Raw genomic sequence first — 19,160 nt, 5'->3', positions numbered from 1 at the left:
TGGTACATATATACAATGGAATATTACTCAGCCATAAAAAGGAACGAAATTGGGTCATTTGTAGAGACGTGGATGGATCTAGAGACTGTCATACAGAGTGAAGTAAGTCAGAAAGAGAAAAACAAATATCGTATATTAACATATATATATGGAACCTAGAAAAATAATACAGATGAACCGGTTTGCAGGGCAGAAATAGAGACATAGATGTAGAAAAGAAACATATGGACACCAAGGGGGGAAAGGGGCAGGGGGTGGTGGTGGCGGTGGTGTGATGAATTGGGAGATTGGGATCGACACATATACACTAACATGTATAAAATGGATAACTAATAAGAACCTGCTGTATTAAAAATAAATAAAATAAAATTCAAAAGAAAAAAAAAAAAAGGAGCTGGTCCCTCTGGTGTTTCCTAATCTGGCAGAAATGACTTGCAAATGTTGGCCTGGCTTCAAGATCCCCAGACCCAGTAGGAAGCATGACGTGTTTCCAACTGAATGACCTGTTCACTGCTGAGCTAATGGATTCTTTTGCCAGGAGTGATTCAGGACTTTTGGAACATCAAGATTCAGAAAACGAATGCATGCATTGTTTAAAACTAAGACTCTTATTTTTCTACTTTATCTGCTGGACCAGTTTTGGCTTGTGTGGGTTATCCATGCAAGAATTTTGTTGAGACCTGACATCTTATAGAGATCAGAAATACTGGGCATATATTATGTTATGAGAAGACAGATATACAGTGTTGTCAGGGCACATGCAGGTCGTATTGTGGTGGTTAAGGGGATGGGCTCTGGAGTCGGGTAAACTTATTATGTAACTGCTTGGAGCCTTGGTTTCCCATCTGTACAACGGACATGATGAGAGCACCTACCTGACTGGTGACTGCCAATTCAATGAGATTATACCCGTAAAAAGACTAGAATAGGGCCTGGTCTCGTGTGCGCAGTCAGGACATGATAGCAAATACTTCTCATGGGATTAAAAGGCTCAGGAGGAGATACAAGAAACAATTTCATTCTCAGCATCAACAGTCTAAATTCCTAAAATTGTTCCCTAGGTGATCATCTTCTCTAAAGGAAACATATTTGCTTATGTTTTTGTGATCACACACACTTTTCAAAGAACTGTATATTTTAAAATATCTATTGAAATGAAGTGTGCTTCCCCTAAAGTAATCTGTAATTGGAATATTTATACATGTTTGTGAGAGGTGAGCAACCGCCTTTAAAAAATCGTCCCTCCCCTACTGTTCTACACAACATTCCAGGAGTATTAGGTGAGTACTGCAAGTCCTGGCAAAGTGGTAAAAAAAACCCTGCAGTGTTCTCTTTTCAAGACTAATAGGGAAACCTCTGGCCTATTTCCTCAAACTGTAAAAATGTCTGTGTCTAGAACCTCACGAGAAATCTATTAATACAAATCTTGAAATAAATTAAGAATCCTATCATACCTCAGCAGAATAGTCCCGAGCAGAAGAAGAAGTTCCCCAAACTACAAGCATCCAGGAAGAATACTCACTGTTAGTAGGGAGAGATTAATTGGAAATTTCAAACGCCCTATTTTTAACCACAGGCTGATTATCAAACTGATGATCAAGTTTAGTATAAGAAATATTTGTATGGGGAGAAAATTTAACATTGAATAATTTAATCTGGAGGAGAAACGAAGATTTTCCCAAAGCATCTGGAATTTTACAAAACTAAACCATCAAACTGTTTTCTATAAAAAAGGAAAGAGAAATAAAAGATAAGGGTATCATCACCAACACAAATATCAAGTTTAAATGGAAGGAAGGTAATTAGAATTCAAATTAGGTGTAATATCTCTGCTTTTAATTGGACCATTAAAAAATCCCACTTTAAGTTTTAGTGGCAAACAATGACCAGTCCTGAGGGTGCAGAAATCCAACTACATGTGACGGGATGTAAACAACGTGAGAGGAGGCACCAAATTGTAAGTCATCATCTGGGGATGTCTGATGGGATTAGAAGCATTTTTACAGCCTGGAGCATCCTTGCACATAAGCATGTGCTTCATCATATGCAATCACCAAATCGCTCTGTTGGAAATCTCATTGTTTCCATGGCATATTGAGGAGTTATGAAATCAGGAACAAATCCAACTTCTCAACGGTGCTATGGATTAAAAGAAGCCTGTGTTCAAATGAATTCTAACCCACAGCCATACTTCCTACTGAGTTTGTAAGGACAAAGGGAAAAAAAATTAAGGGCATTTAGAATTGCTGTTGAGTTTAAGGTCAATAACGTACTATTCATATAATGGTTGAATTTAGACACTGAGCTCCTTTGAGCAATAATTTGTTACTCTGACACATTCCAATTAGTCTTACTTTACAAAACAGGTAATAAATAATAAAAGAGAAACCATTTTAGTGCATTTTAGAATTCCACTAATATGCAGTAAACTGAAACATTATAGGATGCTCTCTCCCCTCTGCATTCAGGACAAAGCAAAGCTGTATTCAGCTCGGCCCACCAGAGACTTACATCGTATCCGCTGTTACGGATTCCACGCCGAGGTCGCTCCCGAGTCACCAGAAGGTCCATCTCCGTCTCCCCCGGACTCGGGCTGTTCAGAGATTGCCGACTCCGGTAGACAGAGTTCTTCATCTGTTGCCTGAAGAAAATTCAACAACTGTTATGATGCAGCAAATGCCCTGACATATGGAATTCTCCACTGATCCAAACTACAGGCAACCAATGAAGGGTTTGGATTTGCTTCACGAATCTCAGAATTGATGGTATTTGTTCCCTGGCCATCAGGGGCTGTAGAAAGAGTAGAATAAAGAATTTTCTTCCAGATGCTATAACCATTTGGCTGAATTGTAAATGCTCTTTTGTATGGAAACTAGGTAACTATAATCAATTGCAACACTGCAACCTCATCTAAAATTCTGCTGATGGCAAGGCCAGGGACTCTCCCTTGACCCTCTAGGACAGCTAATGCTGAAGAACAAACTTGCTTTTGTTAGCTTTGTTGACTTGGCAGCCTCCTATTCCTTTTCATCTTTCTGATTTCACATGCAGGGTTCCATGATGCGTTAACAAACGCTGTGGCTAATGAGCTTCTCAAACACAAGTGTTGATAGATTTTTTTTTCTACCTTTACCACAGTGGATTCCCTTCTGGGCTAAGGAGCTATAAACCAAAAGGCAATTTGGGGCCCATCCATCCATTCAGTATTTACTGAGTGGCTACTATGTACCAGGCACTGTGGAAGATGATGAAGATTCACAGTGAGCAGGACAGACATGGCCCCACTCTCCTGAGCTTACATTCTAATAAGGGAGACAGACAATTCGCATGATAATTTCCAAGAGAAATAAGGGCTAGGAAGAAAAATGAGGTGATGTGACAGATGGCGATAGGATGAGGGATGACTTTAGATAGGATGGTCAGGGAAGACCTCTCTGGAGAGGTGACATTTTGGCAGACACCTTAACACAGCCAGCCACATGCCAATCTAGGCATAGAGCATTTCAGGCCCAGGGAGTAGCATGTTCAGAGGCTCCACTCAGCTCCCACTAGGAAATGCATCATCACTGTCTTGTTTCCACTTGTCATTAGAGGAATTTTTTGAGGAGGGGGAAAGAAACAGTAACATAGTGAGGGCTGTGGCTGTGCTTTTCTTCTTGCACAAGAGTCAATTCTTAGTAGCAGGGACTTTCACATGATCCTGCAGGGTTCATCACACAAAGGTGGGATAAAATCACTGGCTACTTCCCTCTCATCCAACAGTAAGTTTCTCTCTGTAAATAACTTGCATTTCAGAGCATCTGCCTTCAGAGAACTCCCCAAACACCACCTATTTTGTGTCTCGGTTCTAAGATTCTATCCATTCATTGGTTGAAGGAAAAGAGGTTGCATTATTTATTCCCAGTGACTATGGAAGAAACCTGGGACATATAGATACCTTTTCATGATCCCACACCCAGTTTGTCACAGCATGACACTCACACACTGTTAGTCTAGAACAGACATTAGAACTCCCAAGGCAAGACACTACCCTTGCAATTAGTCTAGGGAATAAAACACACTATTAGACCGACTCCCTCACCATGAGGAGCTTATACCTGTTTAGAGAGCCTCTCTGTGGCCTCTGCTTCCCTGGCATCCAGGACAACCCTCTTTAGGTAAGAGCACTAGGATGTTCTTTGGGGGCCAGCTTTCCTCCAGGGATAGGCATGTGACTCAGGCTGGACAGTCATAGCATCACAACTCCATGGCCATAACAGCTGCTCAGAGGGTGGGCACTTGAGTTAGTCAAATGGGACTAAGTCTCAAGGCTTTTGCTACAGCAACCAGCAAAGAGGCATTCTCTTGGCATTGAGGTTTCTAAGAAGATAGGATATAAGCCTAGAGTTGTTGGTAACCAGTCTGCCACTCTGAGGTAAAAGGCTGCCTGAAAACCCGCCAGCAAAGAGTGAAGAAACAGCAAGGTAAACATGGAAGACATTCTATGACCTCTTAGATCTAGCCACTCCTGAAGCTTTGGCCTGTTCAATGGTAAATTCCCCTTTTATTTAACCAGTTTGTGTTGGTTTTCCATCATTTACATCCAAAAGAATCCTGACTAATATAGGAGCTTACCACCTAGTGTTATCAAACGTGCCCTGTAGTTATCTGCAATTAGAGGCTTCCTTTAGGAAAGAAGCACAGCCTCGTGAAACAGAATCTGTTCTGAGTGATTCACACGTTAAGGCAGATCCCAAAGAATTCTTACCCTTGACCTAATTACAAATCATTTTTGGAAGAAGCAGACTTCACAACTGTCCTGAGATTGCCAATTACTAATAAAGGTGATGGAGGAGTAAATACTAGGATTAGCAATTGTCATTTAAGTAGTTTATTTTGGAAGTATTAGAAATACAATAGTGAGATTGTGTAAGCCCTTTCAAGAACCATGAAGGGGGTGAGCCCTTAGACACTGGCATACACCCCAGTCTCCTCTTCCGTCAAAGACAATGTTCTTTTATATACAGTTTAAAGACTGCTGTTTGACGGATCTCAATTGATCAGATCACCAATGTGTGCCTGATGTGCAAGCAACTACTTCGAGATAAATTAGGCTTTCAGGTAGAGAAATTACTTATTTTAATCAAATAAGAGTTCCCTTAGGTATATTCATTTCCTATTGGTATTTTTGCTATATTCTTTAAAAGTTAACAAATTTTGAAACTTGCAAACTTGAGATATAAGCTTTTTAACCTTTGAAAATACTGCTGGGAGGATAATGATAAATATTATTTGGATTTTTTTGGAGCCTGGGATTAACCACTATAGTTTAAGAATGTAGTTTCCAAACTGTGTTCTACAGAACCGGTTCCATAAAGATGGACTAGAGTCATTGAGGAGGAGGAGGACGCCCTGCTTCTATCAGAGAAACTCTGTCTTTATAGGTTATTGCCTTAGGTTGGGTTCCCCCAGAAGCAAGCTCTGTGATGATCTGAGTAGAAGTAGAAGTGGTTTGTTTGGGAGAGGGTTCCAGGAAGCACAAGTTGGGAAGTGGGAAAATGAGAGAGGGAAGGAAAGGAGGCCAATAAAGGATATGATCCAGAGCAGATCAGTGTTTTGGGCATCTGGGGCTCAAACTCACTAGAGGAGTGTGAGAGACACATGTTTTAAAATGTAGGTTTCGGGCTTCCCTGGTGGCGCAGTGGTTGAGAGTCTGCCTGCCGATGCAGGGGACACAGGTTCGTGACCCGGTCCGGGAAGATCCCACATGCCGCAGAGCGGCTGGGCCCGTGAGCCATGGCCACTGAGCCTGTGCATCTGGAGCCTGTGCTCCACAACGGGAGAGGCCACAACAGTGAGAGGCCTGCGTACCGCAAAAAATAATAATAATAATAAAAATAAAATAAAATGTAGGTTTCATTATTATTCAGGTATGGTAAAACCAACAGATCAGGGGATGACTGCCATTGAAAAGATAGCTCGTATACTCACAGATCTCAAGAAGAAAGGGCATGCCACACTATGGAGGGCCACAGGGAAAGCACAAAGGTCAGTCACAAGGCAGTGGGAGTGTGGGGAAAATGTGGGCAAGAGCCTTTATTGTGGCTTTCATGGGAAAGAACTGGCAAGGCAGGGTAAGCAGGCTTAGGACTGGCTCACTTGAAAGATTCTGGCAGACTCTGGGACATGGGAGCTGTCCCTGTTTGTCTGGTACCTGGCCAGGGTGATTCGGGCAGGGACGCTGGGGGCTCAGATTGCAAAAGCCCTGTGTGCAAGAGGCAGCTGGAGTCTGGGCTCCAGCTTGTTTGGTTTGTGTCTAACAAGTGCACTTGCACGTGAGACTTACTATCCCTAAGAAAAGTCTAGCCAGCCCTGGGAGGGGCAGTTTCTCCAGGGGCAAGGTCCCAGATGTCAAGTCATCAAACATAGAAACCAGACAACGTGGTTATTACAACAGTGTATAGTTCTTCTGCCAGGGGTCTTTATCCATCAGTTCCCACCTGTCAGTGACTACAGCTGCTCCAGAGCACATTAACTACCTGACACTTCTGGTCGGGGGCTCACGTCAGAGTCACAGATGAAGGATGCTGCTGGCCTATAGGGGGGCTGAGGGGACATGTAGGTGACAGCACCTGCCTCAGTTATATTACATACTCTGTGTCTCTGGGTAAGAGTTTATAAAATAAAAAGGGGGGTGTGCTCTGACTTTTAAAAAAAAGCTGTGAAAACTCTTTTTTTTTTTTTTTTGTGGTACATGGGCCTCTCACTGTTGGGGCCTCTCACTGTTGTGTCCTCTCCTGTTGCGGAGCACAGTCTCTGGACGCGCAGGCTCAGCGGCCATGGCTCATGGGCCCAGCCGCTCCGCGGCATGTGGGATCTTCCCGGACCGGGGCACGAACCCGTGTCCCCTACATTGGCAGGTGGACTCTCAACCACTGCGCCAGCAGGGAAGCCCTGTGAAAACTCTTTTAAAGGGTATCAGGATGAGTCATCATTTGGAATCTAAACTTTGTCTTTGATTTATTTAGGTCTCAGGGTAAGATTCTGGTTATTGATGCTACCTCTGGCCTAGAGAATGAGTCCCTTACTTGTGCCTTGCAGGGGCTAGGTCACTGAGAGCAGAACCTCTAACAAGTTGAACTGTGAACAGTAATTAACGGGCAAGTCTAACCTGTGATAACAGGTAACACACACAGCAGGTAGCAGTGGACAGTGCCTGGAGTCAACAGTGGGGTGTGACAAAAATAGCACCCGAGGGGCTTCCCTGGTGGCACAGTGGTTAAGAACCCACCTGCCAACGCAGGTGACACATGTTTGAGCCCTGGTCCGGGAAGATCCCACATGCTGCAGAGCAACCAAGCCCGTGTGCCACAACTACGGACGCTGCGTTCTAGAGCCCATGAGCCACAACTACTGAGCCCATGGGCCACAACTACTGAAGCCCATGCACCTAGAGCCCGTGCTCCACAACAAGAGAAGCCACCGCAATGAGAAGCCCGTGCACCGCAACGAAGAGTAGCCCCCGCTCACCACAAGTAGAGGAAGCCCACACGCAGCAACGAAGACCCAACGCAGCCAAAAATTAATTAAAAATTAATTTTTTTAAAAAAGCTTAAAAAAAAAAGAATAGCACCCAAGAGCTTACTGAGCCTCTGTTTCTCTCCTTTTCTCTATTAATCTTTCTCTTCTCGTCCCAGTCTCTTGCTGACCCCATCTCCTTTCCTACCCCCCACCTCACCTGATTTGTTGTTATCTCTATTTTTCCCTTAACTGGTCAAACATTTTAATTAAATCATTTCTTCAACAGACATTTCCTAAAAATTACCTTTATCATTCCAGCATCAGCAGGCCATCAAAGGGCCTTAAGAATCTGGCCTGACCTTTCGTTAGGCAGTGGAGATGCACCTCTCCAGAAAAAAGTTTTGCTCATTCTCCTTATAAAATACCTTAACGGAAAGTTTCATTTCTCAAAAATTTCCAAACTCAGTTCCTCTTCCTTGTACAGGGCTTTTGATTCATTTCCCAAGTATCAGCAGGAAACCCAGCAAAAAAACTCCCCGCCCTCGTCTATAAAAGACCCCTGAAGTAAAAAGACCCAAAGTATAAAGTGAAAGCTAAAGAAGCCCCAGCCTCCCAATAACATCTACATATGTTCTTCTCTTTTTTTCCTACAGTTATCAACTTGGTGGCACACACATTGTGATCCCATCACAGTATGATTTTAGATCAACAGCTTGGTATCCCCACCAAGCCTAATGAGAAGCCTGGTAAATGAAACACTGGCTTAGAATTCTCCCCTTTCATTATTAAAAATAAATTATGGTGATTCCATTCATAAAATATAGCAGCTTGATTTTATGGCTTCCATCTAAGCCTGCCACATAGTCATTTTGGCTTTGAATAAACACCCACTCAGGCCAGGAACCATCCTGTCCTCCCCGGGGACCTCTGAAGAGGGTACGTCTGCCAAGGCTACAGGATGGGTTGGAGCACTGGCAGCTCAAAGTCAAGGGGCCACTGCCAAGGAGTATTTGAAAGAGATGTTCTCAAATCATGAAAATGCTTTTGGGGAAATGCCTCAGAGGGAAGGCAAAGAAGAAAGGCGGGCCTATCTAGCTTTGCTCACCTCTACCCCTTTCCCCAGCAGGTGAGGCCACTCCCTGCTGAATTAGCCGCAAAGCTTGGAGAGATGCCAATTCCAACCACCAGGCCTACCCGTCTCTTGCTAGGCCAGGCCCACCTTTTCAACTGTCACAGCAGCTCACATTTCAAACACCCATTGCACTTGTGAGCAATGAACTTTTGGGGTGGTGATCTTTCTCTCCCATCAGACCTTAAGTTCCACAAGAGCAGTGATTGGGCTGTCCTGTCCACCATAAAAGTTGGAATGAATTGAATGAATGAACATGTGACCATGACAGTATCCAGGATCATGCGTGGTGCCCAATACAGAGCAGGTGACAATAAATGGCAAGTGAATGAACAAGTCTATGAATGAAAGAGGAACTCGGCATGGAGATTGCAGTAGCGGTGCAGTAAATACTTACTGAAGCTGAATGAAAAGGTGAGGCATGCGTTCTGTTTTTCTTATGCAAGAGCCACTAAAATAATTGACGAATACACTGTCCCTTGATCTGGAAGTTGCATAACAAGGTGGGTGATAACTATATCTGAACCCAGCTCTGAAACAGCTACAGGTTTGAAAACATCATTCAGCTAAAGGACAATTATGGTTGTTTGCACAAGTATTTTTTTTTAACGGCTTCAGTTTTATTCTCTTCCAGACTCACTGTGGAACTCCCGTTCGTACAGACCAGTGTGGCCCAGACCAGCAGCCTGCAAAGACGATAGTCCTAAAGTAACAAGCAGATCCAGAGACCCAGACTGTATTGCCCGAGGCACACCCTGCCCTCATCCCACTAACAGTACAGCGACCTTCAGAGAATCCCTTAGGGACTGCACCTGTTTTTAGCCTCAGTGAATGGGGCACACATTTCTGGGTCTGGATCCAAAACGTGCTCGATTTCCTTTGGGGCTTTTTCATACATCTTTTTTCTTTCCATCTGAGCCTTGCCCGCCTCCACCGGAGGGAAGTCGTAGTAGCCCTTCCTCTTGGCTTTGAGGCGCAGCTTGTTCCGATAATGCTCGATGTCTGACTTCTGCTTCAGGGCTTTGTTCACCTGGGGAGAGAGACAGTCTCAGGCCCACACCTGACCAGGCACAGCCCACAGACAGGAAGCTTCATCAGACAGTCACAACTCCTGGAAAAGCCATCCTGGGCTTCACCTCTGGTCCTTTGAGCCAGCCAGACCCACCTGTGTCCCATGCCAAGACCAGCCCTCAAGAGTGGACCACAAACAGTGTGGAGCCTGGCGCTTGCCTAAGTCACCTGAGACCTTCCCGCAGGGCGTCCTTGCCCATCTATTCGAGTCTACTCGGGTCTAGGCCTGACTCTGCACTTTTAGCTTTGTGGTGTGGGCCTTAGTCCCGCCTAAATCCTTTTGGTTCCCCTGTGTGGAAGACTCGGACTTGGCAACCCAGCTAGACTTGGGGTTCCGACTCTAGCTCCAGCCCTGAGCAGCCCAGTGGCCTCCCCTCGCGGTCTGGCTGGTGTCCAGCTGGATAAGACAGCCAGTTCCTGAAGGAGTAGAGTTGAGATGAATGGGGTGGGAAAGGGGAGCAGACACCCTGCTCCCAAGGTCTCCCCCTCTCTATCGACCTGCACTTGAGAGCTTATTCTTGTCAACCTATAGCTTTCTTGAAAGAAGCCTTGCATGGTCGCTATTGCCAACGAGTTCCTGCTCACCTGTCAAAGATACAAGCAGATGACTTTGCTAAGTAAGTAACAAATGATGAGGATGTTACTCCCACAAACAGAGCTGAATGGTGAAATCTGCCTGACACTGAACAATATGGAGAACCGTTAGTGCTGCTGGTAATCGGACTTGACTACATCTGTATGATCATGTATACTGTAGAGAGCATTTTCACAGCTGTAATTTCAAGGGACAATCATGGAAAGTCTGGTAAGTGTGCCGATGACTTCCACCTGACAGATGAGGAAACTGAGGCCCCCAAACGGCTAATTTAGTAAAGTGCAGAGTTGAGACCCCTAGCAAACTAAGTAAGAGCTCCCCTTATAGAGTCTGTGATGTACAATCACTGGAGTGACTTAATGTGTGTGAAGTGAAGTCTTCTTAACCTTCATGACAACCCATAGGCAGGTTATTTCATTCCCCATTGTACAGATGAGATTAAGGAGCTTTCTCACGGTCCCCACAGATAATCAGTGGTGGGGTCAGGGTTTGACCTTGGACAGCCCATGTCAGAGCTCTGAGTCTGCACAGTTAGCTACCATGTACACTGCCTCTCAGGATGAGAAGACGAGGAAGTACAGAAGGTCCAAAGTCTAAGCCCCTGGACCGGTAGATTCCACCCCAAGAATGGCTGAGGGCTGAGATTGGTGTGGGCTTGCCAGAGTTGGGTCTTTCCGTTGGGAAGATGTGCAAGGCAATGGTCATCTGGCAGTGCACTGGCGCTGGATACAGAGCTGGCAAAAAATCCATAGGCCCAGACTCTGCCCCAGACCTACTGAATCCGAATCTTCAAGAGTGGGGCCTGGGCATCTGTAGTTTGAAAAAAGTCCCAGAGCTGACTCTGGTCCAGCACCTGGGTGAGAAAGCTCTGGCACTGAGCATTGGTTTTCAAATTATATTCCATGGATTTGTGTCATTTTGGAAGGTCAGCTGAGAATCTTATGAGAATTAGGAGTCTTGCCCTCCAAAAGCCAATAGCTTCAGCAAGTCCAGGGACCTGGGTTAAGAACTGTTGCCCCAGAGCTCCAGGAGAGTCCTCAGGAGCCAGGAAAGTACGGAGGCAGCAAGAAGACAGCTAATGGGCTTCCCTGGTGGCGCAGTGGTTGAGAGTCCGCCTGCCGCTGCAGGGGACACGGGTTCGTGCCCCGGTCCGGGAAGATCCCACATGCCGCAGAGCGGCTGGGCCCGTGAGCCATGGCCGCTGAGCCTGCGCGTCCGGAGCCTGTGCTCCGCAACGGGAGAGGCCACAACAGTGAGAGGCCTGCGTACCACAAAAAATAAGACAGCTAAGCTGTGGGGTCTGGTCCCCAACCAACAGAGCAGCCCTCCATGCTCCTGTTCGTGTTCTATATTAGACTGCTACAAAACAGCGTGTTTGAAGAAACGATTAGGGGGTTCGAGAAGGCATAAGGTCCAATGGTCTTGGGGTCAGAAACTTGAGGCCCCCGGGACGTGGCACAGGAGCTTCCTCACTGTTGCAGCCAATGCCAACTGGTGACAGAGGGAGGGAGGGGTACAGTTGTCTTTCCCACTTTGTGTCCCTCCTGGACTTGAAAGTCCCCCAGGTAGCAAGGACCCACAGCCTGGGATGCTGGGCTTCTGGCCAGTCGGGCCCGCGAATCCCTGACTCACTGCCCATGCTGCTGACGATACTTTAGATGAAGCTCTTTTTCTTCTTAAGGCTCTTCTATTTGGATAATTAACTTAAAATCTGCTAGAACATCAAGACTCCAAAAACGAAGGCCGGCAGTACTCCCTTCTGCTGAGGGAATTGCTCCCCTCTTTCCCCCAGTTCCCCCCACTGTCACAGGTAAGCATAGGAGCAGGGTCCCCACTTGAGCCAAACTTACTTGCAAGCAACACAGGGGAAGAATCTCCTTTTAAAGTCAATCTCTGTCTCTCACTCATTCCCAACTCTTCATGAAATGTTCACCAGAGCTCAGTGGGTTAATATGCAAACACACTTGGGAGGATAATACTGTTGCTTTCAGTCATTTGCATTCTAATGATGGAGCAGCATAAAGCTGTGGCTAAGGGTGTAGGTTCTGGGGACCGGATCAACTGCCTGGTTTAAATCCCAGCTCTGTCGTTCCCTAGCTACGTGACCCTGGGCACATTACTTAACTTCTCTGTGCCTCAGATTCGTTAGGTGAAGAGGGAGATAATACTACTGCCCTCGTTGGGCTGTTGTGAGGATTTGCATGAGTTCACACGCATGGCGTGCTTGCAACATGACCATCACTGAGAATGACTTTAAAATGTTATTATCGCTAATGTGGGTTGTTTGGGGTTCCTTTACATCTAAGAGTAAGGGAGAGGGAGCTTGACAGAGAGAAGGGGAAGGGGAATGAGTAGCTTTGGGAGCACAGAGCACTAAGGTGAGCAGACGTTGGTGGAGTGGGGCAGTGAGGGGGCTTTGGGCTGAGCAGCATGGGTGCAGCACTGTGGGAGTGGGTGTGCTGGGGCAGGGGCAGGACGAACAAAGGAAGGCAGACAGGCCACAGGCTGCACTGAAGTCTTAGAATGTCCCTGTTCCTTCCTCTTGCCCATGAGAGTTACTCTGGTTGCATCCTTTCTGGTTCCTGTTTCAGGAGGGAAAGAGGAAGGGGCACGCCAGTTGCAAGAAGCAGCCTATAACAGTGCAAACCAACACCTGGGGGCTTTGAGGATTAGATACAGCACTAGCTGTGTCTGGCCAACAAGTTGTGGTGAGAGTGTGGTGTTTTATCAAAGCCCATTCGAGGATCCGTGCAGCTAGCTCCGGAGTCATGAGCCTGAGTAACTATAGCCCATCCTCTAAGATAAACTCCCAAATGCCCAGGATGTGGTTCAATGTGCAAGCAGAGACTCCAGTCCTGACACTCCACACTGCTAGGTTATCCTAGCAATGAATTCATCCAGTGGTAAGATACGTTATCAACCAACGTACGAAGCCCAAGGTTCACTAACACGACGCTGCATCTTAGATGCTTTATTTTTACAGCATTTGAAGAAACAGACTGAGGGACATATTTCTTCTAACTCTTGCAAAGATCTCCCCAACCTGGGCCCTGATGATATCTTTAGGTTGGTAGCATCTCACAAATCTTTAATTGTTCCCTCATTCTGCCCGCCACTGAGAAAACCAGTAAAGAGAAGAAGGTAGCATGACATCCTCTGAGCCAGGAATCCACTTCTGGAATCTCTCCTGAAACAACGTTCCAAGAGAAGTTCAAAGTCAGAGATGAAAGTTAACGTCACCAGTAATCAGACATATCAGTATCAAGTACTTCCTGATGCAATGCCCACGAAAGGCCACAACATTCCCATAGTTATGCCCAAAATTCATAACCTCAATCCAGTCATAAGAAAACACCAGACAAATCCCAATTGAGGGACATTCTACATGGTAACTGGCTTCAAAAGAGTAATGGTCATGAAAGACAAAATGGTCACAAAGAAGGAAACTGTCCCAAACTGGAGGAGACTCAGAAGACAACTAAATGCCATGTGGGATCCTGGACTGGATTCCAGAACAGGAAAAGGACATGAGCAGGAAAACTGGTGAAATTCAAATGAGATCTGCACATTAGTCAATAGTATTGTACCAATGTTATGTTCTTGGGTTGGATTATTATTCTATGGTTACATAACATGTTAACAGTAGGGGTAGCAGGTAAAGAACTAGCTGGGTAACGGAATTCTCTGTCCTACTACAGCAACTCTTTTGTAAATCTAAAATTATTTTCGAAATAAAAACTTTTTAAAAGTCATGCATGAAAACTAAAACCAAAAATACCTGGTTTGAACAATGGGAGAGTAGTTTCCCAATCAACGGTGCACCTACTCAATCAGGTCATTCACAATGATCGTCAGAAAGACAACAGCAACACAGCAAATGCTTAAGATACAAGATATAAAGTTGTCTGTCTATGATGAGATTCTAAAATATCATGAGCTTGATCAAAAGCGTGAAGGTGGAAAAAATGAAAACAGAGGATATATTAGGGTAGTGAAGTTACAGTGATCTTTCTTACTTTCTGAACTTTGCTGTTATTATGTTTTCTTTAAAATAATATTTAAAAGCATTACCTATAATTCATAAAAGGAAAATTTATGGCTTTGAGGCTGTACTTTCTTCACTTATACAAGCTGCCCGTAAGAGGAGAAAGAGGAAAATTATAAGACAATCTGCCTCAAATGCCACAAGGCAGTAAATTACAGAGAACAGTTCAGGGCTCCTTTCCAATCCAAATGTCAGCAAGGTCTATTCCTTCGGCTACCAAAGTGTAACATGCATCCACTTCTGGACAGGGAAAATGCTCATCTGTTCTCCTGTGACAGGGTGATGGGCCTGGCAGAAAAAGGGAGTGGTAAGTTAGATTTAGCCGAGATCTGGAACCTGTCCCCAGGACATTCACATGGCTAAGCTGGGAATGAAAAGATCCAGGCATGGCAGCCAACACCTGGGCCCATACTGGGCAGAGGGTCTTAATGAAGAGCAGTTACCAGTGCGTTAGTGATAACCTCAGAGGCCTCTAATCACTGGGCTTGCATGTCCAGTGGCAGAACTGTGTATAAGGAAAGATTCACTGGCTGTGATTGGCTTTAGGAAGATATACAGGTTCCCAAATTATAGGGCCAAAGGGCATAAAGTACACGATCAGTGAATCCTTGCTCATTAGCTGACTAATGACGATGATGACAGTAATAATAACGTACTTGTAGGCTAGGCACTGTTCTAAGTGCTTTACATGTATTAACTCATTTGATCCTCACAACAGTCCCATTGTACAGATGGAGATACTGAGGCACAGATAAATTAACCTGCCTAAGGTCACAAAGATAGTAAGTAGAAGAGGTGGGATTCACATTCTTGCAGCATGGCTGGAGAGTCCATACTCTTTCAAGCACAATGCTTTTTTTTCACTAATGGGCCACAGGAAGTCAAAGAGAGGGAAGGAGCGAGCACTGGACAGGGAGCCAGGGGGCCTGAGCATCATGCTGTCACAATAACCTGCAGTGCAACTTTGAGCAAGCCACCTGAGCCCTCTGGCTTCAGTTGCTTTGTCTAAAAAGAATGAGGTTGGAATAGAAGTGCTCTATAAGTCCACAACCAGTTAAGTTCTTTTCAGTTTTATTTATTTATTTTTGGCCATGCCGCGCGGCCTGTGGGATCTTAGTTCCCCGACCAGGGATCAAACCTGGGCCCACGTCAGTGAAAGCACTGAGTCTTAACCACTGGACCACCAGGGAATTCCCAGTTAAATTCTTTTTAAAGTTGATGAACCTCAACTCATCACACCTCTGGGCAGTTCGGTCTTTCTGTCCAGAAAACCAGAGGAGCTTCCTGAATCAGGTCTGTAACAGGCTTTTATACGTGGCCTGGATGGGGGATGCAGACAAGCCGCTAAGTGCGCTTACAATACACAGCTGTATGGGGCTGTCGCACTGTCCTCCGGGTGTGAGGGTAAAGAGACTTCAAAGCTTAGGCAATCTCCCTCCTGATGCAGGTAACCATAGCTGGGTATAAACTAATGAAGTGAAAAACCAACCTGACAGCTTAACAACAGTGAAAAATATATGAAAGTACGTGTGTGCGTGCATACATGTGTAATGTATTCACATGCAGGTTCCACATGCATGGCCTTAAAGGATCATAAACGTCTTCAGCCCACTGACCATTCTGCTGCAGGAGATGGAGAAATAGCAGATAATTTTTACCCAATTTACTCTCTTGCTCTCCCCTAAACTGCCTCTATCAATCTATCTATCTATCTCCATCCATCCATCCATCCACCCACCCATCCATCCATCTATCTGTTTTTCTTTGGTGGAATCATTATTCTCCTGTACATTAATCATTTTTTTCAGACTTAGGAAAATTGGTTAACATCATGATATCCATCGATATCCTCCTGGAAGTAGGCAAAGGGTTGTCTCAAGCTTGCTCAAGGGAGTAAAAGTCATTTTAAAGCCTAGATAGTAGGCCACATCCCGGTCTGGATCTCCCCCGGTCCCCTATCAATTCAAGTGCCTCTCACCACCACTGCAACAGACGTGCCATCCTGACCAGTTTAGTATCAGGAAAGACAGCGGGCTGTGTGGGTGACGTGCTGGGGAAGCAGGATTTCTGGTGTTTCTCTTCACAACTACAGTTTTTAAAAGTCCCCTTTGGGCTTTCTAATGAAGGTAGAAAATGCTCTGAAAACATCACTCAGCAAACTGGTTTGGGGTGACTTGTGTCCTGATTAGTTCTGCTGAGGTCCGCGCATGCAGAGGTAAAAATGACCCCCAGAGCCCCGTACACCTGGATGCAACCTGCACCCAGGACCCCCAGGTGCTACTCCTTAGTCCGCATCCACGGAGGCCTGGCTGTACCCACTCTCTCCTGCTCTGGTCCTCAGGTGCTCACCTCGCCGTTGAGTACGACCGGCTCCTGGCTCCTGTCCGAGGTGGGGTGCACCACGGGGAGGGCTGTGGGTTTTATTCCGATGAGCTGCACAGACCCAGAAGACGTGTCAAAGGGATCAGCAGCCGCCTTGCCAGAGCTGTCAAAGAGGACGGCTCCTTCCTCTTCGTCGCTCGCCGGCACTAAAGCACAACATAAACACATTGATTTTCTGGTGTGCGGAAACTGCGCCACCGTGGGGGAATATATGAGAGGCTCACGGCCGAAGGATATGACTTTGCTCAAAATGACCTCAGGAACGACAGTGACTGGCTCTGTGCCAATGGCTCACTCCTGCTCGTGGCTTTCTTTCTTTTTTTTTTTTTAATTTAAGATCTACACTCTTCACCCCTCCACTGGTTTGAATTCAAAAAGTAAAAACCATTCCTTCAAAACTGTGACAGAACACACTTGAAAAAAAAAAAGTAAATTTGTTCTCTATGTTTGAGTCGGAGATGGGAAAAGTGCCATTTGGCCAAACCTGGCAACTATTCTTAAAATACGACAATCAAGAGAATAACAGCATTCAGTTTAGTCTCTGCCACCAAAGCTACCCATTTTGGCATCATGTGAAGGTCACGAGTCTTCCCTGGTCAACCAGCCACAGTAATTGCTCCTGAAACTTTCTCTTTCTTTCTAAAGACTGCTTCTTCAATGACTAGGGTTTGGTTTCTGTCATGTGACTAAAACAAAAGAAAGTTAAGAAATAACCACCCGAGAAACGAATTTAAAGCTACAGACGACTCCCCTAATTAAGTAGAGCGATTTCCACCTACACTCTGTTAAATTAATTCTCCCCTCTGACAGAGGATTCTGCTGTGATTGCTGCAAGACAGCCATCTGCCTGCGCTTCCACAGCTAAGCTGACGGAGGATGTTGGAGGGCCAGGGGTACCTTGCTGATTTACTTGTTCTTAAAGCACATTCCCATTAAGTAACTACACGAATGACAGTTTATTGAGCATGGCTCGGCAAGAGATAAATTAAGCCTGTTCAAACGACCAAGCCAGCCGGCAATTTAGGAGCAAAATAGGTGTTATATGAAATATGAATGTAATAGAAGTGTATTCATCTTTCCTCCCGTCTCGAGAGATTGGGATGTCATTTAAATTATCGAGAAACATAGTTTGTACCATTCTGTCACTTATCATAATCACAGAAGATTTGTCAAATTGAGCCAAGTAAATTGTTAGTTTGCAATGTGGCTAGAACACCTCAGAGTCTAACCATGGGTTATAATTGGAGGATTTTTGGGTTCTGTGGACTTATTTGTGAATAGCAGGCCACCAAGAAGCCAATGACAGAGGAAAATCTCTATTCAGAAGTGTTACCAGATGCATATATCTTTTTAGAGTGTAGTTTTGCTGGGCAATTCTTGCTTTCCTACCATTATCTCCCACCAGACAACTCCTATGAAACCCAGCCTCCAATACGGTACCCAGTAATTCCTGCCTCCCGATATTCACAACCACATAGGATTAACCTGTGTAACAAAACAGGAAATTGCAGAAATGGCAATGTATCTCTTCCAAGGCTAGGTCGTAAAAAAGCATTGTTGCTTCCACCTTGCTCTCTCTTGGATCACTTCCCTCTAGGGAAAGTCAGCTGTCATGTTATGCAAGCACTCAAGGAGCCCTATGGAGACGTCCATGTGGCAAGAACTGAGACTCCTGACAACAATAATGTGAGTGAGCCATCTTATGAGTGGGTTCTGCAGGCCCAGTGAGGCCTTTCAATGGCTATAGCCCAGGCCAATATCTTGACTGCAACCTCATGAGATACTCTGAACCCAGAGCCACCCAATTAAACCACTTCTGAATTCCTGACCCACAGATACTACGTGAGATAATAAATTTAGATTGTCATTTCGGTTGCTAGATGTTGGGGTAATTTGTTACGCAGTGATAAGTAACCAATACACTTCCTAAACAATGCCCCTCCTCTGAGCTTCCACTCTTGTCCTCCTACCTCTAAAATACACACTCCACCAGCAGCCAGGATGGATTATCTTTTCAAAAGATAACCAGATCACAGCACTCCTCTGATCAGAACCCTCTGAAGGCTTCATCTCTCTCAGAATAAAATCCAGAGTCTTTACTGTGACCTACAAGGTCCTGTACCATGTGGCCCTGGCTACCTTGCTGAGCTCATTTCCCGCTTCTTCCCTGAGCCACTCTGCTCCAGCCACAATGGCCATCTTGAACACAGCAGGCTTGTTCCCACCTCCAGGATTTTGCATTTGCTCTTTCCCCAGATCTTTACATGCCTAGTTCCTTCTTATTTTTCAAGTTGCAGCTTAAAAAAGACTTACCTTATCCACCAATCTAAAAAACACTCACCTCATCACTCTGTTGTATTTTCTTCAATGCATTTATCACTATTGATTTGTTGTATTGATTTAATCAGCTCCCACCCCCTGCCACTAGAATAGAAGAG

General features: G+C 45.2%; 1 protein-coding gene across 2 annotated transcripts in view; it reads right to left on the bottom strand.

The window, feature by feature from the left end:
• The window catches only part of KIAA1549L (KIAA1549 like), a gene marked incomplete at both ends in the record, with an annotated part of 278,395 nt that overhangs the window by 52,285 nt on the left and 206,950 nt on the right, over window positions 1–19,160 (bottom strand). For both annotated transcript variants that reach the window (XM_082843999.1, XM_082844000.1), the window contains 3 exons: window positions 2,512–2,641; window positions 9,442–9,659; window positions 16,690–16,868. In XM_082843999.1, the coding sequence (XP_082700125.1) occupies window positions 2,512–2,641; window positions 9,442–9,659; window positions 16,690–16,868 (527 nt within the window). The remainder of the gene's footprint in view (window positions 1–2,511; window positions 2,642–9,441; window positions 9,660–16,689; window positions 16,869–19,160) is intronic.

Source organism: Leucopleurus acutus (assembly GCF_964270905.1).
Source record: "Leucopleurus acutus genome assembly, chromosome: 8".
NCBI classification, from domain to species: Eukaryota; Metazoa; Chordata; class Mammalia; order Artiodactyla; family Delphinidae; genus Leucopleurus; species Leucopleurus acutus.
Note: the sequence above shows the minus strand (reverse complement) of the source record. Positions and strands in the feature narration are given on the sequence as shown.